Raw genomic sequence first — 26,186 nt, forward strand, 5'->3', positions numbered from 1 at the left:
CATTTCCCAGAATCCCTCACCTCTGCAGTCATGTCACGGCCTTAGTAATACAGATAGGTGACGTCATGTGACACATTTCCCAGAATCCCTCATCTCTGCAGTCATGTCACGGCCTTAGTAATACAGAGAGGTGACGTCATGTGACACATTTCCCAGAATCCCTCACCTCTGCAGTCATGTCACAGCCTTAGTAATACAGATAGGTGACGTCATGTGACACATTTCCCAGAATCCCTCACCTCTGCAGTCATGTCACTGCCTTAGTAATACAGATAGGTGATGTCATGTGACACATTTCCCAGAATCCCTCACCTCTGCAGTCATGTCACTGTCTTAGTAATACAGATAGGTGACGTCATGTGACACATTTCCCAGAATCCCTCACCTCTGCAGTCACGGCCTTAGTAATACAGATAGGTGACGTCATGTGACACATTTCCCAGAATCCCTCACCTCTGCAGTCATGTCACTGCCTTAGTAATACAGATAGGTGACGTCATGTGACACATTTCCCAGAATCCCTCACCTCTGCAGTCATGTCACTGCCTTAGTAATACAGATAGGTGACGTCATGTGACACATTTCCCAGAATCCCTCATCTCTGCAGTCATGTCACGGCCTTAGTAATACAGATAGGTGACGTCATGTGACACATTTCCCAGAATCCCTCACCTCTGCAGTCATGTCACTGCCTTAGTAATACAGATAGGTGACATCATGTGACACATTTCCCAGAATCCCTCATCTCTGCAGTCATGTCACGGCCTTAGTAATACAGAGAGGTGATGTCATGTGACACATTTCCCAGAATCCCTCACCTCTGCAGTCACGGCCTTAGTAATACAGATAGGTGATGTCATGTGACACATTTCCCAGAATCCCTCACCTCTGCAGTCATGTCACTGCCTTAGTAATACAGATAGGTGACGTCATGTGACACATTTCCCAGAATCCCTCACCTCTGCAGTCATGTCACGGCCTTAGTAATACAGATAGGTGACGTCATGTGACACATTTCCCAGAATCCCTCATCTCTGCAGTCATGTCACGGCCTTAGTAATACAGATAGGTGACGTCATGTGACACATTTCCCAGAATCCCTCACCTCTGCAGTCATGTCACAGCCTTAGTAATACAGATAGGTGACGTCATGTGACACATTTCCCAGAATCCCTCACCTCTGCAGTCATGTCACTGCCTTAGTAATACAGATAGGTGACGTCATGTGACACATTTCCCAGAATCCCTCTCCTCTGCAGTCATGTCACTGCCTTAGTAATACAGATAGGTGACGTCATGTGACACATTTCCCAGAATCCCTTTCCTCTGCAGTCATGTCACTGCCTTAGTAATACAGATAGGTGACGTCATGTGACACATTTCCCAGAATCCCTCACCTCTGCAGTCACGGCCTTAGTAATACAGATAGGTGATGTCATGTGACACATTTCCCAGAATCCCTCACCTCTGCAGACATGTCACGGCCTTAGTAATACAGATAGGTGACGTCATGTGACACATTTCCCAGAATCCCTCACCTCTGCAGTCATGTCACTGCCTTAGTAATACAGATAGGTGACGTCATGTGACACATTTCCCAGAATCCCTCACCTCTGCAGTCATGTCTTAGTAATACAGATAGGTGACGTCATGTGACACATTTCCCAGAATCCCTCACCTCTGCAGTCATGTCACGGCCTTAGTAATACAGATAGGTGATGTCATGTGACACATTTCCCAGAATCCCTCATCTCTGCAGTCATGTCACTGCCTTAGTAATACAGATAGGTGACGTCATGTGACACATTTCCCAGAATCCCTCACCTCTGCAGTCATGTCACGGCCTTAGTAATACAGATAGGTGATGTCATGTGACACATTTCCCAGAATCCCTCATCTCTGCAGTCATGTCACTGCCTTAGTAATACAGATAGGTGATGTCATGTGACACATTTCCCAGAATCCCTCATCTCTGCAGTCATGTCACGGCCTTAGTAATACAGATAGGTGATGTCATGTGACACATTTCCCAGAATCCCTCACCTCTGCAGTCATGTCACTGCCTTAGTAATACAGATAGGTGACGTCATGTGACACATTTCCCAGAATCCCTCATCTCTGCAGTCATGTCACGGCCTTAGTAATACAGATAGGTGATGTCATGTGACACATTTCCCAGAATCCCTCACCTCTGCAGTCATGTCACTGCCTTAGTAATACAGATAGGTGACGTCATGTGACACATTTCCCAGAATCCCTCATCTCTGCAGTCATGTCACTGCCTTAGTAATACAGATAGGTGATGTCATGTGACACATTTCCCAGAATCCCTCACCTCTGCAGTCACGGCCTTAGTAATACAGAGAGGTGACGTCATGTGACACATTTCCCAGAATCCCTCATCTCTGCAGTCATGTCACGGCATTAGTAATACAGATAGCTGATGTCATGTGACACATTTCCCAGAATCCCTCACCTCTGCAGTAAGCAGGTAAATGATCTCCAAGGTGAGATTTATTATCGTCTCGGTCATTTTGTTTCTGTCCTTTTCCATTGTGGATGGATCATTCCTGAAAAAAAGCATCTTGTTGAGGAGACGTGAAAAGGAATAAGGCAGTGATGTGAATCACCCGCATGTTGGAGGTGATGTCACATTCTGACATTTGGAACACCCCTTTAACCCTCCACCACTAACAGTGCAGCAGTGCGGACAGGCAGCAAGCAGCACAGTAAGTGATTTATCCCTGGAATCAGGGTCTCTGCCCCTACATCGTGCTGCTCTCCGATTACATAGCACAAATCTGCTGACAGATTCCTTTTTAGGAGTTAAGTCATCGGCGTTTGGCTCCAGTCACTGCTGTTACAGGCAGGTGCCGGCTGTAGAATGCCGCCGTGGGAGGAGAGGGCTGTAGAATGCCGCCGTGGGAGGAGAGGGCTGTAGAATGCCGCCGTGGGAGGAGAGGGCTGTAGAATGCCGCCGGTGGAGGAGAGGGCTGTAGAATGCCGCCGTGGGAGGAGAGGGCTGTAGAATGCCGCCGTGGGAGGAGAGGGCTGTAGAATGCCGCCGTGGGAGGGAGGGCTGTAGAATGCCGCCGTGGGAGGAGAGGGCTGTAGAATGCCGCCGTGGGAGGGAGGGCTGTAGAATGCCGCCGTGGGAGGAGAGGGCTGTAGAATGCCGCCGTGGGAGGGAGGGCTGTAGAATGCCGCCGTGGGAGGGAGGGCTGTAGAATACCGCCGTGGGAGGAGAGGGCTGCAGAATACCGCCGTGGGAGGAGAGGGCTGTAGAATGCCGCCGTGGGAGGGAGGGCTGTAGAATGCCGCCGTGGGAGGAGAGGGCTGTAGAATGCCGCCGTGGGAGGGAGGGCTGTAGAATGCCGCCGTGGGAGGGAGGGCTGTAGAATACCGCCGTGGGAGGAGAGGGCTGCAGAATACCGCCATGGGAGGAGAGGGCTGTAGAATGCCGCCGTGGGAGGAGAGGGCTGTAGAATGCCGCCGTGAGAGGAGAGGGCTGTAGAATGCCGCCGTGGGAGGAGAGGGCTGTAGAATGCCGCCGTGAGAGGAGAGGGCTGTAGAATGCCGCCGTGGGAGGAGAGGGCTGTAGAATGCCGCCGTGGGAGGAGAGGGCTGTAGAATGCCGCCGTGGGAGGAGAGGGCTGTAGAATGCCGCCGTGGGAGGAGAGGGCTGCAGAATGCCGCCGTGGGAGGAGAGGGCTGCAGAATGCCGCCATGGGAGGAGAGGGCTGCAGAATGCCGCCGTGGGAGGAGAGGGCTGTAGAATGCCGCCGTGGGAGGAGAGGGCTGTAGAATGCCGCCGTGGGAGGAGAGGGCTGTAGAATGCCGCCGTGGGAGGAGAGGGCTGTAGAATGCCGCCGTGGGAGGAGAGGGCTATATGCCGCCGTGGGAGGAGAGGGCTGTAGAATGCCGCCGTGGGAGGAGAGGATTGTAGAATGCCGCCGTGGGAGGAGAGGGCTGCAGAATGCCGCCGTGGGAGGAGAGGGCTGCAGAATGCCGCCGTGAGAGGAGAGGGCTGTAGAATGCCGCCGTGGGAGGAGAGGGCTGTAGAATGCCGCCGTGAGAGGAGAGTGCTGTAGAATGCCGCCGTGGGAGGAGAGGGCTGTAGAATGCCGCCGTGGGAGGAGAGGGCTGTAGAATGCCGCCGTGGGAGGAGAGGGCTGCAGAATGCCGCCGTGGGAGGAGAGGGCTGCAGAATGCCGCCGTGGGAGGAGAGGGCTGCAGAATGCCGCCGTGGGAGGAGAGGGCTGCAGAATGCCGCCGTGGGAGGAGAGGGCTGTAGAATGCCGCCGTGGGAGGAGAGGGCTGTAGAATGCCGCCGTGGGAGGAGAGGGCTGTAGAATGCCGCCTTGGGAGGAGAGGGCTGTAGAATGCCGCCGTGGGAGGAGAGGGCTGTAGAATGCCGCCGTGGGAGGAGAGGGCTGTATGCCGCCGTGGGAGGAGAGGATTGTAGAATGCCGCCGTGGGAGAGGGCTGTAGAATGCCGCCGTGGGAGGAGAGGGCTGTAGAATGCCGCCGTGGGAGGAGAGGGCTGTATGCCGCCGTGGGAGGAGAGGGCTGTAGAATGCCGCCGTGGGAGGAGAGGGCTGTAGAATACCGCCGTGGGAGGAGAGGGCTGTAGAATGCTGCCGTGGGAGGAGAGGGCTGTAGAATGCCGCCGTGGGAGGAGAGGGCTGTAGAATGCCGCCGTGGGAGGAGAGGGCTGTAGAATGCCGCCGTGGGAGGAGAGGGCTGTAGAATGCCGCCGTGGGAGGAGAGGGCTGTAGAATGCCGCCGTTGGAGGAGAGGGCTGTAGAATACCGCCGTTGGAGGAGAGGGCTGTAGAATACCGCCGTTGGAGGAGAGGGCTGTAGAATGCCGCCGGTGGAGGAGAGGGGTGTAGAATGCCGCCGTGGGAGGAGAGGGCTGTAGAATGCCGCCGTGGGAGGAGAGGGGTGTAGAATGCCGCCGTGGGAGGAGAGGGCTGTAGAATGCCGCCGTGGGAGGAGAGGGCTGTAGAATGCCGCCGTGGGAGGAGAGGGCTGTAGAATGCCGCCGTGGGAGGAGAGGGCTGTAGAATGCCGCCGTGGGAGGAGAGGGCTGTAGAATGCCGCCGTGGGAGGAGAGGGCTGTAGAATGCCGCCGTGGGAGGAGAGGGCTGTAGAATGCCGCCGTTGGAGGAGAGGGCTGTAGAATACCGCCGTTGGAGGAGAGGGCTGTAGAATGCCGCCGTTGGAGGAGAGGGCTGTAGAATGCCGCCGGTGGAGGAGAGGGGTGTAGAATGCCGCCGTGGGAGGAGAGGGCTGTAGAATGCCGCCGTGGGAGGAGAGGGCTGTAGAATGCCGCCGTGGGAGGAGAGGGCTGTAGAATGCCGCCGTGGGAGGAGAGGGCTGTAGAATGCCGCCGTGGGAGGAGAGGGCTGTAGAATGCCGCCGTGGGAGGAGAGGGCTGTAGAATGCCGCCGTGGGAGGAGAGGGCTGTAGAATGCCGCCGTGGGAGGAGAGGGCTGTAGAATGCCGCCGTTGGAGGAGAGGGCTGTAGAATGCCGCCGTTGGAGGAGAGGACTGTAGAATGCCGCCGTGGGAGGAGAGGGCTGTAGAATGCCGCCGTGGGAGGAGAGGGCTGTAGAATGCCGCCGTGGGAGGAGAGGGCTGTAGAATGCCGCCGTGGGAGGAGAGGGCTGTAGAATACCGCCGTTGGAGGAGAGGGCTGTAGAATACCGCCGTTGGAGGAGAGGGCTGTAGAATACCGCCGTTGGAGGAGAGGGCTGTAGAATGCCGCCGGTGGAGGAGAGGGGTGTAGAATGCCGCCGTGGGAGGAGAGGGCTGTAGAATGCCGCCGTGGGAGGAGAGGGGTGTAGAATGCCGCCGTGGGAGGAGAGGGCTGTAGAATGCCGCCGTGGGAGGAGAGGGCTGTAGAATGCCGCCGTGGGAGGAGAGGGCTGTAGAATACCGCCGTGGGAGGAGAGGGCTGTAGAATGCCGCCGTGGGAGGAGAGGGCTGTAGAATGCCGCCGTGGGAGGAGAGGGCTGTAGAATGCCGCCGTGGGAGGAGAGGGCTGTAGAATACCGCCGTTGGAGGAGAGGGCTGTAGAATACCGCCGTTGGAGGAGAGGACTGTAGAATGCCGCCGGTGGAGGAGAGGGGTGTAGAATGCCGCCGTGGGAGGAGAGGGCTGTAGAATGCCGCCGTGGGAGGAGAGGGCTGTAGAATGCCGCCGTTGGAGGAGAGGGCTGTAGAATGCCGCCGTGGGAGGAGAGGGCTGTAGAATACCGCCGTGGGAGGAGAGGGCTGTAGAATGCCGCCGTGGGAGGAGAGGGCTGTAGAATGCCGCCGTGGGAGGAGAGGGCTGTAGAATGCCGCCGTGGGAGGAGAGGGCTGTAGAATGCCGCCGTGGGAGGAGAGGGCTGTAGAATGCCGCCGTGGGAGGAGAGGGCTGTAGAATGCCGCCGTTGGAGGAGAGGGCTGTAGAATACCGCCGTTGGAGGAGAGGGCTGTAGAATGCCGCCGTTGGAGGAGAGGACTGTAGAATGCCGCCGGTGGAGGAGAGGGGTGTAGAATGCCGCCGTGGGAGGAGAGGGCTGTAGAATGCCGCCGTGGGAGGAGAGGGGTGTAGAATGCCGCCGTGGGAGGAGAGGGCTGTAGAATGCCGCCGTGGGAGGAGAGGGCTGTAGAATGCCGCCGTGGGAGGAGAGGGCTGTAGAATGCCGCCGTGGGAGGAGAGGGCTGTAGAATGCCGCCGTGGGAGGAGAGGGCTGTAGAATGCCGCCGTGGGAGGAGAGGGCTGTAGAATGCCGCCGTGGGAGGAGAGGGCTGTAGAATGCCGCCGTTGGAGGAGAGGGCTGTAGAATGCCGCCGTTGGAGGAGAGGGCTGTAGAATGCCGCCGTTGGAGGAGAGGACTGTAGAATGCCGCCGGTGGAGGAGAGGGGTGTAGAATGCCGCCGTGGGAGGAGAGGGCTGTAGAATGCCGCCGTGGGAGGAGAGGGCTGTAGAATGCCGCCGTGGGAGGAGAGGGCTGTAGAATGCCGCCGTGGGAGGAGAGGGCTGTAGAATGCCGCCGTGGGAGGAGAGGGCTGTAGAATGCCGCCGTGGGAGGAGAGGGCTGTAGAATGCCGCCGTGGGAGGAGAGGGCTGTAGAATGCCGCCGTTGGAGGAGAGGGCTGTAGAATGCCGCCGTTGGAGGAGAGGACTGTAGAATGCCGCCGTGGGAGGAGAGGGCTGTAGAATGCCGCCGTGGGAGGAGAGGGCTGTAGAATGCCGCCGTGGGAGGAGAGGGCTGTAGAATGCCGCCGTGGGAGGAGAGGGCTGTAGAATACCGCCGTTGGAGGAGAGGGCTGTAGAATGCCGCCGTTGGAGGAGAGGGCTGTAGAATGCCGCCGTTGGAGGAGAGGGCTGTAGAATGCCGCCGGTGGAGGAGAGGGCTGTAGAATGCCGCCGTGGGAGGAGAGGGCTGTAGAATGCCGCCGTGGGAGGAGAGGGGTGTAGAATGCCGCCGTGGGAGGAGAGGGCTGTAGAATGCCGCCGTGGGAGGAGAGGGCTGTAGAATGCCGCCGTGGGAGGAGAGGGCTGTAGAATGCCGCCGTGGGAGGAGAGGGCTGTAGAATGCCGCCGTGGGAGGAGAGGGCTGTAGAATGCCGCCGTGGGAGGAGAGGGCTGTAGAATGCCGCCGTGGGAGGAGAGGGCTGTAGAATACCGCCGTTGGAGGAGAGGACTGTAGAATACCGCCGTTGGAGGAGAGGGCTGTAGAATGCCGCCGTTGGAGGAGAGGGCTGTAGAATACCGCCGTTGGAGGAGAGGACTGTAGAATACCGCCGTTGGAGGAGAGGGCTGTAGAATACCGCCGTTGGAGGAGAGGACTGTAGAATACCGCCGTTGGAGGAGAGGGCTGTAGAATGCCGCCGTGGGAGGAGAGGGCTGTAGAATGCCGCCGTGGGAGGAGAGGGCTGTAGAATGCCGCCGGTGGAGGAGAGGGGTGTAGAATGCCGCCGTGGGAGGAGAGGGCTGTAGAATGCCGCCGTGGGAGGAGAGGGCTGTAGAATGCCGCCGTGGGAGGAGAGGGCTGTAGAATGCCGCCGTGGGAGGAGAGGGCTGTAGAATGCCGCCGTGGGAGGAGAGGGCTGTAGAATGCCGCCGTGGGAGGAGAGGGCTGTAGAATGCCGCCGTGGGAGGAGAGGGCTGTAGAATACCGCCGTTGGAGGAGAGGGCTGTAGAATACCGCTGTTGGAGGAGAGGGCTGTAGAATACCGCTGTTGGAGGAGAGGACTGTAGAATACCGCTGTTGGAGGAGAGGGCTGTAGAATGCCGCCGTGGGAGGAGAGGGCTGTAGAATGCCGCCGTGGGAGGAGAGGGCTGCACACGCCCACACCCGACATACATGTACGTCACACGTCAGGAAGAGGTTAATATTGGATTGCGACGGTTGATGACGTCTGTACAGCGCTGCAGAACATGGCGGTGCTATATACACAAGCATGATAATAATGCAGCCAGCCGCCACACGTGTCACGTACCGGGATCAGTTACGTACCTGGCAGTGCTCTGTATATATAGGGGATGGAGGACCTTTGGTGATGTCATGTTGAGGGAGGAGTCACATGTAAGGCGGTGGGGGTTGGTTGCCATGGTAACGGGGAGCTCTTCTCCGATGTTTGACTGTGGGCTGCAGGACCTTTGGTGACGTCATGAGCTGGTGCTCCGCCCCCAGTGATCACATGACGGTGACAGCAGCGCAGGTCCTAGAGCCCCTGTGACCGGTCCCGGACTCGGTGTACGTATTCCCGGGGTCTGTGCGGCGTCGGTACAGTCAGGAGTCGTTCTATGGAGGGAGTGAGCGGAGGTGTCACGTCGTATTGTGTGACGTCCGGGCCGCTTCACAGTTCTCACTGATTCTCCCCATTCAATCTAATAATGGCTGAAATGAGGAGACTGTGCAGGGAGTTGTCAGTGGTGACAGTGATGCTCCGTGTGGCCTTCTCGCTGCCATAGACTGGGGCGATGTACGGTGACAGCATGCTGCCATGTTACACACGTGTAGGATACACCTGAGAAAATATACAGTGATGTGAGCGGCCCCATAGATTAACACTGCGCCGAGCGCTGCCATGTTCTCTGTATTCTACGCTAGTGTGACCCCGGCCTTATAATAATAATCTTTATTTTATTCCGCAGCGCTTTACAGACGTTATCATTACTGTCCCCGATGGGGCTCACAATCTAAATTCCCTATCAGTATGTCTTTGGAATGTGGGAGGAAACCGGAGAACCCGGAGGAAACCCACGCAAACACGGGGAGAACATACAGACTCTTTGCAGATGTCCTTGGTGGGATTTGAACCCAGGACTCCAGCGCTGCAAGGCTGCCGTGCTAACCACTGAGCCACCGTGCTGCCCGTGACTTAATTCCCAGTGACGGGATAGTACGTCATACGCGATCGGCCGCGCTCACGGGGGGAGCATGGCTGAGTGTCAGCTATCGCAGCTGACATCCGGCACTATGTGCCAGAAGCAGTCACGGACCGCTCCCGACATATTAACCCCCAGCACACCGCGATCAAACATGATCACAGTGTGCCGGCGGTACAGGGAAGCATCGCGCCCCTTCCCTGCGGGCTTCCCTGAGACGATCGGTACAACGCGATGTGCTCACCTTGTACCGAGCGTCTCCTCCCTACAGGCCCCAGATCCAAAATGGCCACGGGGCTACTTCCGGGTCCTGCAGGGAGCACTTCAAAGCAGGCTCTGGTAACCCAGCAGCAGGGCACGCCAGATCGCTGATCTGACACTATACAGTGATGTCCCCCTATAAAACTGGCCCACTAGTTAATCCCTTCAGTGAACACTGTAAAAAAAAAAAAAAAAAAAAAAGAAGCAAAAAACAACGCTTTATTATACCGCCGAACAAAAAGTGGAATAACACGCGATCAAAAAGACAGGTATAAATAACCATGGTACCGCTGAAAGCGTCATCTCACTCAAAAAACGAGCCGCCATACAGCATCATCAGCAAAAAAATAAAAAAGTTATAGTCCTCAGAATAAAGCGATGCAAAAATAATTATTTTTTCTATAAAATAGTTTTTATCGTATAAAAAGCACCAAAACATAAAAAAATGATATAAATGAGGTATCGCTGTAATCGTACTGACCCGAAGAATAAAACTGCTTTATCAATTTTACCAAACGCAGAACAGTATAAACGCCTCTCCCCAAAAGAAATTCATGAATAGCTGGTTTTTGGTCATTCTGCCTCACAAAAATCTGAATAAAAAGCGATCAAAAAATGTCACGTGCTCGAAAATATTACCAATAAAAACGTCAACTCGTCCCGCAAAAAATAAGACCTCACATGACTCTGTGGACTCAAATATGGAAAAATTATAGCTCTCAAAATGTAACGCAAAAAATATTTTTTGCAATAAAAAGCGTCTTTTAGTGTGTGACGGCTGCCAATCATAAAAATCCGCTAAAAAACGTTATAAAAGTAAATCAAACCCCCCTTCATCACCCCCTTAGTTAGGGAAAAATTAAAAAAATGTATTTATTTCCATTTTCCCATTAGGGTTAAGGCTAGGCAGGGCCGGCGTTTGGCACAGGCAGACCAGGCAGTCGCCTGGGGCCCCCACCTAGAAAGGGGGCCCCCTGCCTCTGCAGCCCCTGTATGAAGTGCCCAGAGGGTGTACAGCAGTGAAGCAGCAGTCCCAGAACGTGTCTCCCAAACCCCCCTTGAGACCCCCTAACATAGTAACATAGTTAGTAAGGCCGAAAAAAGACATTTGTCCATCCAGTTCAGCCTATATTCCATCATAATAAATACCCAGATCTACGTCCTTCTACAGAACCTAATAATTGTATGATACAATATTGTTCTGCTCCAGGAAGACATCCAGGCCTCTCTTGAACCCCTCGACTGAGTTCGCCATCACCACCTCCTCAGGCAAGCAATTCCAGATTCTCACTGCCCTAACAGTAAAGAATCCTCTTCTATGTTGGTGGAAAAACCTTCTCTCCTCCAGACGCAAAGAATGCCCCCTTGTGCCCGTCACCTTCCTTGGTATAAACAGATCCTCAGCGAGATATTTGTATTGTCCCCTTATATACTTATACATGGTTATTAGATCGCCCCTCAGTCGTCTTTTTTCTAGACTAAATAATCCTAATTTCGCTAATCTATCTGGGTATTGTAGTTCTCCCATCCCCTTTATTAATTTTGTTGCCCTCCTTTGTACTCTCTCTAGTTCCATTATATCCTTCCTGAGCACCGGTGCCCAAAACTGGACACAGTACTCCATGTGTACTGTGTCCACAGTGCTGTGTCCCCTCAGTGCTGTGATTTACTCATTTGGTCCCAGTTCTCTGCTGATTGCTGTAGGATCAGGTTTCACAGTCACATACAGCAGGGATCAGCATGGGCTCTGACCAGTCACTAAATCAATGCTTGTAATCTGATAGGGCGACATCCTGTCACTACTGTCTGGATGACACAAGACAGGAATATTGTCTGCTGAATCAGGGCATTTATTATATAGAAATAAATTAATTCCCACGTGAAATAATAAGGATAAACCATACACATATATAGTACAGGTGTGCATAGGAATCAGCATTTTTGGTGCATTTTTTTGCAGCCAAAGCCTGCTTTCTTGGCAGTAAAAACACTGCTTTCAAAACACACATTTTTTAAGGTATGTGCAGAGGATCCGGAAATGGCAGCCCTTTGGATGCAGCGGACATGTGCTGCGTCCAAAGTGCTGCCATCTTTTGAACACAGGTGATTCCGCGTGTGTTCATTGAACCGTGTGGAATCCCTGCATCCTATAAATTGCAGGGGTGAGATTTATCTTGCGGAGACTCGCGTCTGCGCAAGATAAATTGACATGCTGGGGTCTGGAGAGACACAGTTGTGAAATTCAGTCAACGGAAAATAAAAGGGTGTGCAGGAGATTTCTGAAAATCTCAGTTTTTGCTTGTGTTGTAAACTGCTGTAAACTTATTATTTGCAGAAGAAAAAGCTGCAAATATTCTGCCTATGAACATGGCCAAAAGCTGCTTTTCAAAGTGCCAGCAGTGACCCTGCATACAGCTAATAGTGGCAGACCCATTGGCCGATATAAGGCCCCTAAATATGGGGGACACAGTGCAATGTTATCATTTGGGGCCCCCACTTTAAATTTTTGCCTAGGGCCCCACTTTGTCTAAAACCGACCCTGAGGCTAGGGTTAGGGTTGGGGCTAGGGTTGGGGCTAGGGTTAGGGCTACAGTTAGGGGTAGGGTTTGGATTACATTTACGGTTGGGAATAGTGTTGGGATTAGGGTTAGGGGTGTGTCAGGGTTAGAGGTGTGGTTAGGGTTACTGTGTTGATTAGGGTTAGGGGTGTGTTTGGATTAGGGTTTCAGTTATAATTGGGGGGTTTCCACTGTTTAGACACATCAGGGGCTCTCCAAACGCGACATGGCGTCCGATCTCAATTCCAGCCAATTCTGCGTTGAAAAAGTAAAACAGTGCTCCTTCCCTTCCGAGCTCTCCTGTGTGCCCAAACGGGTTTACCCCAACATATGGGGTATCAGCGTACTCAGGACAAATTGGACAACAACTTTTGGGGTCCAATTTCTCTTGTTACCCTTGAGAAAATAAAAATTTGGGGGGCTAAAAAAACATTTTTGTTCGTAAAAATTAATTTTTATTTTCACGACTCTGCGTTATAAACTGTAGTGAAACACCTGGGGGTTTAAAGCTGTCAAAACACATCTAGATAAGTTGCTTAGGGGGTCTACTTTCCAAAATGGTGTCACTTGTGGGGGGTTTTAATGTTTAGGCCCATCAGGGGCTCTCCAAACGCAACATGGCGTCCCATCTAATTTCCAGTGACTTTTGCATTGAAAAGTCAAACGGCGCTCCTTCCCTTCCGAGCTCTCCCATGCGCCCAAACAGTGGTTTACCCCCACATATGGGGTATCGGCGTACTAAGAACAAATGGCACAACTTTTGGAGTCCATTTTCTCCTGTTACCCTTGGGAAAATAAAACAAATTGGAGCTGAATTAAATTTTTTGTGAAAAAAAGTTAAATGTTAATTTTTTTTTAAACATTCCAAAAATTCCTGTGAAACACCTGAAGGGTTAATACACTTCTTGAATGTGGTTTTGAGCACCTTGAGGGGTGCAGTTTTTAGAATGGTGTCACACTTGGGTATTTTCTATCATATCCTATTCTAATGTATAATGTATAATGTTCTTCTGTCAACTCCACTGTCATGTCAACTATGTAATTCCTTTATGATTTTTATGATTTAAGTCGTGCTGCTGTGATACCATAATTTCCCTCGGGATCAATAAAGTGTATCGTATCGTATCGTATCGTAGACCCCTCAAAATGACTTCAAATGAGATGTGGTCCCTAAAAAATATTGGTGTTGTAAAAATGAGACATTGCTGGTCAACTTTTAACCCTTATAACTCCCTAACTAAAAATAATTTTGGTTCCAAAATTGTGCTGATGTAAAGTAGACATGTGAGAAATGTTACTTATTAATTATTTTACATGACATATCTCTGTGATTTAATTGCATAAAAATTCAAAGTTGGAAAATTGCAAAATTTTCACCAAATTTCAGTTTTTTTCACAAATAAACGCAAGATATATCAAAGAAATTTTACCACTATCATGAAGTACAATATGTCACGAGAAAACATTGTCAGAATCGCCAAGATCCGTTGAAGCGTTCCAGAGTTATAACCTCATAAAGGGCCAGTGGTCAGAATTGTAAAAATTGGCCCGGTCATTAACGAGCAAACCACCCTTGGGGCTTAAAGGGACACTGTCACCTGAATTTGGAGGTGACAGTGTCCCTTTAAGGGGTTAAAGAAAAATAAGACGACCCTGCTCGTGAGAGCTTACAATCTACAATGAGGTGGGGAGATACAAAGTACAGGTGTGTATTTACAATGATGTATTTACAATGATGGTCCGGCCATCTTCAGGGGGTGGGGATAGATGGGGATAGTGAATGGGCTACACACACACAAACATGAAATGACTTTGATTAGTGAACGTGATAGGCCACTCTGAACAAATGTGTTTTGAGCGAGAGCCTAAAACTATGCAAATTGTGGATGGTCCTAATATCTTGGGGTAGAGCATTCCAGAGGATTGGCGCAGCACAGGAGAAATCTTGGAGTCGGGAGTGGGAGGTAGGGATTAGTGCAGAGGTCAGTCGAAAGTCGTTTGCAGAGCGCAGCGGTCGGTTAGGCCGATAAACCGAAATGAGGGAGGAGATGTAAGGGGGGGCCGCACTGTGGAGAGCTTTGTGGGGGAGAACAAGTACTTTGAATTGTATCCTGTAATGAATGGGTAGCCAGTGTAACGACTGGTGAAGAGCGGACGCGTCCGAGTAACGATTAGCCAGATGGACGACCCTGGCTGCTGCATTAAGGATGGACTGGAGAGGGGAAAGTTGAGTGAGGGGGAGGCCAATTAATAGAGCGTTGCAGTAGTCCAGGCGGGAGTGGATCAGGGCGACAGTGCGGGTTTTTGTTGTTTCCTTGAATTCTAGAGATGTTCTTTAGGTGTAAGCAGCACGAGCGGGCAAGACATTGTATATGGGAGGTGAAGGAGAGATCGGAGTCAAACATAACACCCAGACAGCGCGCCTGCTGCCGGGGTGTTAATATGGTGCCACCCACGGAGAGGGAAATGTCAGATTTAGGGAGGATAGTAGACAGTGGGAGCAGAAGTTCAGTTTTGGTGAGGTTGAGTTTCAGATAGAGAGCAGACATGATAATAATAATCGTTATTTTTATATAGCGCTAACATATCCCGCAGCCTTTACAGTTTGCACACATTATCATCACTGTCCCCGATGGGGCTCACAATCTAATTCCCTATCAGTATGTCTTTGGACTGTGGGAGGAAACCGGAGAACCTGGAGGAAACCCACGCAAACACGGAGAGAACATACAAACTCTTTGCAGATGTTGTCCTTGGTGGGGTTTGAACCCAGGACTCCAGAGCTGCAAGGCTGCTGTGCTAACCACTGCGCCACCGTGCTGCCCTGATGTTGTAGACTGCAGACAGTCAGTGGCGTTCTGTAGTACAGCTGGGGTAAGGTCAGGGGATGACGTGTATAGTTGTGGGTCATCAGCAGAAAGTTAGTACTGAAAGCCAAATCTGCTGATGGTCTTATTTAGATGGAGCATACAGGTCCTGTGTTCAGGTTCACGTTACGACCACAAGACCAGGATCAATAGTGATGTAAGCACAGCTCGCCACGTTCTGTGAACGTCAAAGCTTTACCACCGGGCTTGAAATATCTATGCGGTGAGTCTGGGGGAGGACAGAGGAGTCTAGGGGAGGACTGAAAAGTCTGGAGGAGGACAGAGGAGTCTGGAGGAGGACAGAGGAGTCTGGAGGAGGAAAGAGGAGTCTGGGAGAGCAATGGGAGTCTAGAGAAGGACAGAGGAGTCTGGAGGAGGACAGAGGAGTCTGGAGGAGGACAGAGGAGTCTGGAGGAGAACAGAGGAGTCTGGAGGAGGACAGAGGAGTCTGGAGGAGGACAGAGGAGTCTAGAGGAGGTCAGAGGAGTCTGGAGGAGGACAGAGGAGTCTGGAGGAGGAAAGAGGAGTCTGGGAGAGCAAGGGGAGTCTGGGGGAGAACAGAGGAGTCTGGGGGAGGACAGAGGAATGTGGAAGACAGAGGAATGTGGGGGAGGACAGGAATCTGGGGGAGGACAGAGGAGACCAGAGGAGGACAAAGTAGTCTGGAGAAAAGAGGAGACTGGGGGAGGACAGAGGAGTCTGGAGAAAAGAGGAGACTGGGGGAGGACAGAGGAGTCTGGAGGACAAAGGATACTGGAGGAGGACAGAGGAGACTGGAGGAGAGAGTCTGGTAGCCGTTCTGTCACGCAGGAGCAGTACGCTGAGCTTAGTGTTACAGAGTTTTGGGAGTTGAGCGGGATAGTGATCAGATGAATTATTTTTTGACTAACAGATATCTAATGTGTATGGCAGCTTAAAAGGCTATTCCGTCTTCACAGATGGATATTGTCAGATAGCACTTATGAAAACAAGCACTTTTGCAATTTACTGCTTGTTAAAATTTACAGCCGTTCTTCAGATAATACTTTACACTTTTGTTTCCATCTCATTGCCTAGGAGACCGACCACCGCTGCTGTCTAGCTTGAAGCTGGCCTGGGATCAGGAGGTGACATTGTACTTCAGCACTCCAGTGAAGCTTCAAAACAAGTCCTTACAATCTCAATAGAAATGTGCTTGTAAGCACTGTGTCACGGGGCTACCTCGACAGAGAGGTTCCAGAGAACCGCAGCGCTCTGGGCCTCGTTCACACACGATGAACAGAAGTTCTTCTCCTGAATTCTGACCTGGCTGTCTTGTGCCAGCAGAGCAGGAGTTAAACCTTGTTGCTAAAGTTGCTGAGGGCTAGGACTCTCAGCTGAATTGGTTTTCGCAATCTCCTCTACTATATAGACTCAGCCTTTTCTACAATTGTTGTCAGTGATCAGTTCTGCTGCCTGGCTTGGAGGTTGAAGGAGCGTGGTATTAGGAGCTTGGAGGTTTATTTACAGAGATTGGTGTCTGCTGTTTTGGTTGCATGTTAAACCTGTTTTCTTTCCTAGTTTTTTCCTTCTCTTCCCTTCTATGTGTTACCTCTGTGGTTGTGTGAGCATTTGGTGAGTTTGAGACTTTTAGTTACCTTGTCTGTATACCCTGTTATTTGTTGTATTTATACACTGGTGCAGTCCTCCTCCCTGGGGGGAGAGGGGGCCACTGATATGACCTGCACAGGAGACAGGGATACGCTGGCAGCTCTGGCCTCCTAACCATCATACGTACCCCTGAGATAAGGTAAAGCCAGGGCCCCTTATAGTGGCAGGGACAGGTGCGGGTCCCAGTACGCTGTCCTGCCCCTTATCGCCGTAATCGGCATGACACACTGTGCATTTTCTGCCGTCTAGCAGCGGTGGTCGGTCTCCTAGGCAATGAGCTGTAAACTAACAAAAAGTGTTAAAAGAACGGCTGAAAATTGTGTCAATGAAAAATTACAAAATGGATTGAATTTACAAGAATCATCTGACAATAGCCGTCTAAGAAGATAGGAATAACGCTAAGTTGTCAGATCTCATGGGCAGTGAAGAAACCATCCAGAACTGCATTCCTAGCAGTCTCCTCTGCCATACTGCTTTACAGAGGAAACTTCTGCATATATCCGCCACTGGCGCTCCCTAGGTGCTGCCATTATTGAGGGAAGAGGAGGCAGAGGCTGTATATGTGGCTGCACAGTTATACAGGCATTATAGGGTAAGGTCTCGATAGTGCCACTCTTATCCATGTTTGTGTCTGGTATTACAGCTTGGATTATATTCTCGGGGTTTAGATTCTCTAATCTATTTTTTTTCTAGGTTTGTCATTCACAAGGATCCTGTCCTTTTCCTGACGGAGGATGGACAAGGACAGGAACAAGAAGGTGGAGGAGATATTGGACCTGACCCTGGAGATCATCTACCTGCTGACCGGAGAGGTGAGGGCTTCTGACATTATTCTTACCTGTATTCATAAAGCCAGGACCGGAGGTGATTGTGCCTCTCCATACACAGGGTTACACGCTAGTGAGGAAAGCTGACGAGAGCCTGACTCCAAGCTCCGATCGCCGTGTGTCAGGAGGGTGGAGCGAGAGTCGAAGCCCACCGCCATCACCGATACACGAGATGAGCAGCGAGCAGAGGATCCTGGAGATCACCAATAAGATCCTTCAGGTGGTGACCGGAGAGGTGAGTGCTGCCGGGAACGCCGGGACCTTATGTGTCTGGGTGATGACGGGACCGTTGTGTTCTCAGGTCCCTGTGAGGTGTCAGGACGTCACCGTCTATCTCTCCATGGAGGAGTGGGAGTATATGGAAGGACACAAGGACCAGTATAAGGACGTCCTGATTGAGGATCCCCGGCCGCCCACACCATCGGGTAAGAGGAAATATTGGATGGAGAGGATCTTAGGGTCTCTGTGTTATTACAGGGCAGCATTCATGGTACTCCCCGTCCTGGTCATCTCAGTAAGTGAGCACCAAGCTCTGGCTGTCTGGAGTAAGAGACCATCAGGGGGATATGGACTCTTCACGGATTACTTGTTTTAGTCTGCATTGTATACATCTTCAGCTTTAGGGTATGTGCAGATGGCGTCCTCATTAGGTGGATTCTGTTTCAATCCCCCTGAAAAAGCGCTAAAAAATGTAAAAAAGAATTACCGTATGCTAAGCAATGTAAAAACGACTTGCCGTTCCTTTTTCCATTTAACATTTTTTTTTTTTTTTTTTTTTTTTTTTATTTATTTATTTTTTTAGAAAACTACGGTCTTCTATGGACTTGGGCTTTCTATGAGTAGCACGCCACAACAACCCATGATATTAAGTGTTTAATATCCTGCAGCGCCACCATAGGAGAAAGGAAACATTACATCAGGTCTGTTTGTTGTTGAAGGGTGGCCATAGAAAATAATGGTCTCGATTTTTTTCCTCAACAGATGTCATCCTGAGCCAAGAGTGCAGCTATCTCTCAACACCTCCATATTGTAAAGAAGAATGTGACATCACTCAGGACTGTTATGAGGAATTCACTCTTCCCCCCGATCTGCCTCCATTAATCCACAGTGAAGATCTCCCATCTGATCTCGCTTCCTTAGAAGAACCTTCCTCTGATCATTCACCATTTTCATGGTCAGACGTTGGAAATGATTTCACAATGAAGTCTCATGTGCCAATGCAGAAGACGAGCCACAAAAATGCTAGAAAATATTCCTGTTCGGTATGCGGGAAGTGTTTTACAAATAAGCCGAATTTTGTGGAACATCAGAGAATTCACACTGGGGAGAAGCCGTACTCATGTCTCGAATGTGGGAAATGTTTTACCTGGAGATCAAATCTCGGGGAACATCAGAAGGTGCACACAGGAGTGAAGCCACATTCCTGCCTGGTTTGTGGAAAATGTTTTTCCTCTAAATCACATCTTGTGGAACATCAGAGAATCCACACCGGGGAGAAGCCATATTCATGTACAGAATGTGGGAAAAGTTTTGCAATTAGATCCAATCTTGTGGAGCATCAGAAAACTCACAGAGGGGAAAGGCCATTTTCTTGTTTGCAGTGTGGAAAAAGTTTTACACGGAAGCCAGACCTGGTGAGACATCAGAAAATTCACACCGGGGAGAAGCCGTATTCATGTTTGGAATGTGGGAAGTGCTTTTCTTTAAAATCCAATCTTGCGGAACATCAAAAAGTTCACACGGGGGAGCGGCCGTATTCGTGTTCAGAATGTGGGAAAAGTTTTTCTAAGAAATCAAATTTAGTAGAACATCAAAAAATTTACACTGGGAGAAACCATTTTATTCTTCGTACTTTATGAAATAAGGTATCGCATTAAGGGATGCTACAGCATTCACATTAAAATGGCTATAGACATAAAATTCAACGTGAGAATGGCCAGTTGTCTAATGGAGGCAGCTCGACGGTTCCCTGTCGGCACGGAGGATCGGGCTTTTTGGATTCCAACACTCCCAATCCTTTATTGCCTTGTGAGATGAGACGTTGCCACCTGTGACTGGCAGCAACATATTGTAATATTTATGGAGACCTCAAGGGTGGAAGGTTTTTCTAAAACTCAGGAGATGCCATTGGTTGGGTTCATGTCAAGTGACCCCCACAATTAGTAGTAAAAAGCGGCCCCTTTATCTGACTGCTGGGACCTAAACCTATCTGACCAATGGAGTGGCAATACGAAATCTTGACCGCTGCCACAATCATTCCCTACGTGGTGTCCAAGCGCTGCACTCAGCCTTTTACGGCAGCCATAGAGAAGATGTATAGAGCGGCGATCACTCATCCAACTTGTCTCTCCATTTTACCTGGGATAAAAGTTCCCCGATCGGTGAGAGTTTGCGAGTTCAGATATCTAATGATCAGTAGCTTTTTACTGGACAAGCCCTTTACGGTACGTACCCATATGTTAGAGGGCACCAATAGTGCTTTGTGCGTTTTTACAGAAAATGACCGCGGTCGTAGTTGCACGTTTTCTTCACACAATAGTTACAGGTAAAATGCATTTTAATGAGTTTTACCAGTAATTTCTCATAAAAAAGGTAAAGTAACTACAAAATCAGCATGTCTGAATACACTGCGATAGGGCATGACGGTAATAATGTCAGCAAGGTTCCTTGTGGGATAAGGAAGTTCTGGTTGACACATTCGCACCATGAAATAATCTTCAGATGATACAAGTTGATGGCGGAGCCGGCAGTAGTGCTAATGGCCGAATTATTTAACTTATTGACTATGAGGAAACAGCAAATGGTGGCGAAAGAGTAGGATGGTGGAGGGGCAGAGTCTCCTTGGTTTCCGACCATTGATGAGGGCAAAGACCAAGTGTTACAGCAGCTCAACCCATAAGGACTGACCACCCGTCTCCTGCCCTGAACTCAGCAGCCTCATAGCCACACATCTGTATGAGAATAAGCAATGAAATAGGGCGCACTACCAACATATAAACCTAATATAAAAAAATATATCCATAAATACGGGGTGCAAGCGAGTGACAAAACGACCAAATATAACCAGCAGAAAGAAAAGTATCACTCCAGTTATGCACACCACGTATAAAAAATGAAACCATAATGTAGGAAAAAACACAAGATTTTATTGACACACAACATAATAAAACATACTTAAAAACAGAAAGGCAAGGCCCTGTCCATAACACTCAGTAAATACAGAGTACAATAATATATATAACCCATAATAAGCATACTGATAACCAATGCTATAAGCCTGCCTGTACCCTAGGACTAGATGCAGACCGTACGTGGCCAGCTCACAGGACAAACTAACCAACCCAGGCGGATGTATACAAAATCCTAAGTGGCCAGTAAACACCCAAATAGTGCATTTAGCCCGGACCGCTCATGGGACAAAAATATCTACCCTAAGCCAGTAAGGCAACAGGATCCCAAAATAACAGTGGGAGAAAAAAAAAAAAAAGAGCACTGGAACCGCCAGGAAAAGCCTCAGAGCACTAGAAGAAGGGGTTACCCAAATGGTGACCAGAGCGGAGTCCGTGGGTAGCCAGGCAAGCAAGCAGGACAGGGACCAGAGCAGCCCCACGCGTATCGCCCTTCAAGAGAGGGCTTCGTCAGGGGAAGTTCCCCTCAGTGCTCTGAGGTTTTTCCTGGCGGTTCCAGTGCTCTTTTTTTTTTTTTTTTCTCCCACTGTTATTTTGGGATCCTGTTGCCTTACTGGCTTAGGGTAGATATTTTTGTCCCATGAGCGGTCCGGGCTAAATGCACTATTTGGGTGTTTACTGGCCACTTAGGATTTTGTATACATCCGCCTGGGTTGGTTAGTTTGTCCTGTGAGCTGGCCACGTATGGTCTGCATCTAGTCCTAGGGTACAGGCAGGCTTATAGCATTGGTTATCAGTATGCTTATTATGGGTTATATATATTATTGTACTCTGTATTTACTGAGTGTTATGGACAGGGCCTTGCCTTTCTGTTTTTAAGTATGTTTTATTATGTTGTGTGTCAATAAAATCTTGTATTTTTTCCTACATTATGGTTTCATTTTTTATACGTGGTGTGCATAACTGGAGTGATACTTTTCTTTCTGCTGGTTACACATCTGTATGAGGACGAGGTCAGTCCTGAAATCACGGTCCATGCACGGACGTCTGAATTTGGCCCAGCTCCCAGCATTTTGTTGTTGAATTGTTCTAGTTTTGTATTAATAAATTAACTCTGCTGTTGCACTTTATCTGCTTTTTATCTATGTTACATAGGGCTGTGGAGTCGGTAAGCCAAACCTCCGAATCCCTCATACATGGCTCATGTTTAAGTGATAGGTTTACTGTAGTTAAATAGTAACCTCAGGCTTTTAGTCACCATTATAATAGAAAAATCAAACTGTTTAGATATATTTTATGTTCTATTTATTGGACTACAACTCTGGAGCACAAAAAAAGTTGATTAAACTGTAAACATTCAATACACTGTGCAGTAAGGCCTCTTTCACACTTTCGTCTTTCAGCTCCCGTCACAATCCGTCAATTTTTGAGAATGCAGGATCCTGCAAAAAAATTTGCAGGATCCTGCATTTTCCCATAGACTTGTATTAGCAACGGATTGTTACGGATCGCCATCCGTTTCATCCGTCGTGCACTGGATCCTGTGTAAAAAAAACGGTCCGTCAGGCAGAGAAAACGTCCAGAGGAATGTTTTTTCTGTGCATCGGAGAATCACTCAGCGACGTATCCTGCGCTGCCCGTCTCTGGCTACAATGGAAGCCTATGGGCGCAGGATGTGTCGCTGACTGTGAAAAGCAGGAATCCAGCGACGGGTCCCGCCTTTTCAAACTGAGCATGCGCGGAAGAATTTCCCGTCAGGGAAATTCTCTCTCGCTCGCTCTCTTTCTCTTTTTACTATTGATGCTGCCTATGCAGCATCAATAGTAACAAGATAGAATGTGAAAAATAATTTAAAAAAAAATAAAAAATCGGAATATTCTCACCTACCGACGTCCCGCGCAGCGTCACCGATGTGGTGCGCGGGACGCCTGTAGGTGAGAATACTGTGATTTTTTTTGTTTTTTTTTAACCTGGTTTGTGTTGTGTATGCGTTTTCGCAGTGGAAAACCACTGAGAAGACGCATACGCAACAGGTGCACATAGCCTTGATGGGTCTGTCAGAAAGATGGGCCCAGTGCACACGTTTTCCACAATCTGCACAGGATCCGTCATTTCAACATCTTTTTTTTTTTTAAATCTGTTTATTGAGTTTTTCATCATGTTACAAAACAGACAAACAATAGTTATAAATTCAACAATAACTCCCTTCTCTTGAACCCACCCTTAGCCCTCCCTCAAACCTTCTGTGTGCACATCTTTAACGACAAAATTATGGAATTGGTGAACGACCACCAATCCGTTGCAGTAGATACCATTGTGTATTTTCAAATTGAGTACGAAGTTTCTCCCTGGTTTCCAAAGGAAGCGAGGGAATAAAAAGAGACCATGTATTCAAAAATTTACACGATAACCTCTTCTTGTTAGTCTGAGCTTCCAACCACTCCATTTTAAACAAGAAATTAATCTTTGTGTATATAAGAGAGAGCGGTGGGGCCACGGGATTCAGCCAATGCTGTAGTATGCTTTTTCTAGTGGCCGAGGCCCAGATTACTAAAGTTGCCTTTATGTGTTTCGGCCAATTCTGACTTGCATCATCTATAATGTTAAAGATGGCCCATTGCGGCGTGAGTGTAAAGCTGATCCCGCACAACCTCTGTAGCTCAGAATGTACATTGACCCATAGATCCCGGATCCTTGAGCAACTCCACAGATGGTGGAAAATGTCGGTGTTACGCGATTTACATTTTGAGCACAAGTACACATTTGAGGGAGTCATTCTAGATTGCAGGTAGGGAGTGACATAGGCTCTATGTAAAATCAGAAGGGCCATGTCAGTGTAGCTGCTGTATGTAATAAATTTCCTCTGCGTCATAGTTGCTTCAAGAAAGTCTCCTGCTTGGTAACCTGTAAGATCTCTAGACCACCTTGCGGCCCCTGTAGTCTGACCTTCCCACGACCATTTCCTTCTTATTATTGAGTAAATAGAACTTATTGACGATGGTTGAGACCTCGTGTTTCTAATAAAACCATCCAGATTAGTCCTCCCTCGCTCTATCCCCCCTACAGGAAGGCATTTTTGAACTAGGCTACGCGCCTGAAGAAACAGAAAAGGCTTATTACCAAACGATGGGAAACGGAGTGAGGCCGATTCAAAAGAAGATATGGAAGAATTAAGGTCTAGCAGATCTATTGCCTGTCTGCATCCCTGAGTCGCCAATTGAGTATAGAATGACGGAGCCTTGCCCCCCAAAAAACCTGGATTCTTAACCCTGCTGTTCTGTTGGTCAAAAATGACCGACTTTGAACTTCAATATTCTTTAAAATATTCAAGATGCGGCTCTGAAACCCGTGGCCGATCGACCCATCCTCATTTAAGTCAATCAACCACAAGTTTCAGAACCGCATCTTGAACACCCCAAAAAATACCAAAGTTCAAAATAGGTCTCCCCAGACCGAACAGAACAGCATTAAGGAAAGGCTGGAAAGGGGAAATCCCAGCACTCAACCCGCAAAGTCTCCTGCATCGTCTCCAAGTCAACACTGTCTGCCAAAGCGCTGGGTATTCCAGTATTTCCGCCGGGACCTCCTCCCCCCTCAAATGTAACAATGCCGCCAGCGAGATATGTGGGCACATCTGTTGTTCTAAACTCACATTAGCAAAATGAGAGATACCCCTTATCCAATCAATGGCAAATCTAAAGTTAGCAGCTAGGTTGTACCTACCTATGTCCGGAAAATTTACTCCTCCATCTTTTTTTGTCGCCTGCAATTTAGCAAGACCAATACGCGTCCTTCCTCCCACGCCCCAAATAAATTTTCGAAACCTAGAGTTAAGTAAACTAAGATCCGTCCTGGACAGCAAAAGGGGCAAGTTCTGAAAGGCATATAGTAATTTAGGGAAGACTATCATTTTGATCAAGTGGCACCTGCCTGAGAATGATAATGTGAAGTGTTTCCATGAGTGAAGGAGATTAATTATTGAAGATATCAGTGGTTTATAATTAACTGTTCTGTCCTCACTAGCTGAGGCAGGCTCATACGTAGCTATACAGTCAGCTAAACCGCTATACCGGGGTCCAATAAGGAGACTGTGGTTGAGTCTGTGCTTTATTAAACGTAGTGGTATATTGATGCGGTGAAACTGTGAACAATGATATACATAGAATCAGTGCATGGTATAGAACAGATACATAATACACATGATATACATTATGCATAACATTTAGAAAGCTAGTGACTAAACTGGGAGTACAACTGGCTAGGCTAGGCTAATATGGAGCAGAAATATCTACAGAAAGCATAAAGACATACCGGCAATGCAATCGCAAGGGGGATGAAGTGAAGCGTCTTTCCTTGAAGGCAAACTGAAGAAAGTGAAAGGAAAAATGGAGGGAAATGGAGGCTGAGCTACCATAATGCATTGCAAAGGAGGAGGAGAATCAGACATGGATAATACAAAAACAAGATTGAACTGCCAACATAACTCTGACCGCTAGAGGGAGCCAAAGCATCACAAACAAATAAAGGTGTGAATATCCATACTGAGAAACCTGCAATTATGCAAAGAGATAATCAGGGTAACAATATTAGATGGCGGAGACAGAACAATTAACTGTATACAAATTAGACATATCTGCTGTCAGCCATATCCCCAAATATTTTATAGACCCCTGACTCCAGTGAAATGGGAACAATGGATCATGCAACCTACCAGTTCTAAAAATTGCCAGGGCCTCTGATTTACTATAATTAATTTTAAAACCCGAGCACGAGCCAAAATCTCTTAAAATTCTCATGATAGCCGGAATTGCTTGGGCTGGATTGGCGATGAACAAAAGTATGTCGTCTGCAAATGCTGAGAGTTTAACAAAGTTTGTTCCCACCCTAACCCCTTCAAAAACCGCTTCATTCTGCAGAGTTTTCAGGAGCGGGTCCAAAGCCAAATTAAATAGCAGGGGGGACAAAGGACATCCCTGACGAGTTCCCCGCTGAATTTCGAATGGTTTAGATAAGATGTTATTCACTGACAACCTAGACATCGGATTCTTATAGATTGTTTTTATAGCCTCACAGAACCAGGGGCCAAAATTGCGGAATGCTAACAGGTCATGCAGATAATCCCATGCCACCCTGTCGAAAGCCTTGTCAGCGTCTAAGCTGACCACAATTGATTTTGTATGTTTTTGTGCTCTGCAATATGATATGACTCCCAAGGCTGTTCTAATATTGTAAGTGATGGATTTCCCGTGAACAAATCCGGTTTGTGGTGATATTAAGTTAGGGATAATTCTTTGAAGTCTATCAGCCAAAATTTTTGTAAAAATCTTAAAGTCAGAGTTAAGTAAAGATATTGGCCTATACCCTTCCACCTGCATATGATCTTTGCCCGGCTTTGGAAGGACTATGACGACCGCTTCATTAAAACGATCTGGGAGATGCCCCCAAAATCACAGAGGTAGGGTGCCAGACTAGGTCCTAAAATCTTATAATGTTCATTGCTAAACCCATCTGGGCCTGGGGCCTT

The 26,186-nt window shown here is 49.0% G+C and overlaps 2 protein-coding genes across 3 annotated transcripts in view; one reads left to right on the forward strand and one right to left on the reverse strand.

The window, feature by feature from the left end:
- LOC138661564 (zinc finger protein 154-like) overlaps window positions 1–8,662 on the reverse strand; it is a 125,302-nt gene extending 116,640 nt beyond the window's left edge. Inside the window, exons 1-2 of the mRNA XM_069746374.1 lie at window positions 8,518–8,662; window positions 2,477–2,570 (exon numbers count right to left, since the gene is read on the reverse strand). Coding sequence (XP_069602475.1) covers window positions 2,477–2,570; window positions 8,518–8,612 — 189 coding nt within the window. The 5' untranslated portion in view covers window positions 8,613–8,662. The remainder of the gene's footprint in view (window positions 1–2,476; window positions 2,571–8,517) is intronic.
- A 6-nt stretch (window positions 8,663–8,668) lies between these two features.
- On the forward strand, window positions 8,669–20,885 carry LOC138661567 (gastrula zinc finger protein XlCGF57.1-like). Of its 2 annotated transcripts, XM_069746378.1 has the most exons (5): window positions 8,669–8,757; window positions 17,401–17,519; window positions 17,596–17,769; window positions 17,836–17,959; window positions 18,516–20,885. In XM_069746378.1, the coding sequence occupies exons 2-5, from the start codon at window positions 17,442–17,444 to the stop codon at window positions 19,391–19,393; spliced, it is 1,254 nt and encodes a 417-aa protein (XP_069602479.1). In that variant the 5' UTR covers window positions 8,669–8,757; window positions 17,401–17,441; the 3' UTR covers window positions 19,394–20,885. The 2 variants fall into 2 exon arrangements, with proteins under 2 accessions (XP_069602479.1, XP_069602478.1); XM_069746377.1 differs by having other exon boundaries at window positions 8,704–8,757; window positions 17,596–17,959; window positions 18,516–20,621.
- The last annotated feature ends 5,301 nt before the right edge of the window (window positions 20,886–26,186 follow it).

Source organism: Ranitomeya imitator, chromosome 2 (assembly GCF_032444005.1).
Source record: "Ranitomeya imitator isolate aRanImi1 chromosome 2, aRanImi1.pri, whole genome shotgun sequence".
Lineage (NCBI taxonomy): Eukaryota > Metazoa > Chordata > Amphibia > Anura > Dendrobatidae > Ranitomeya > Ranitomeya imitator.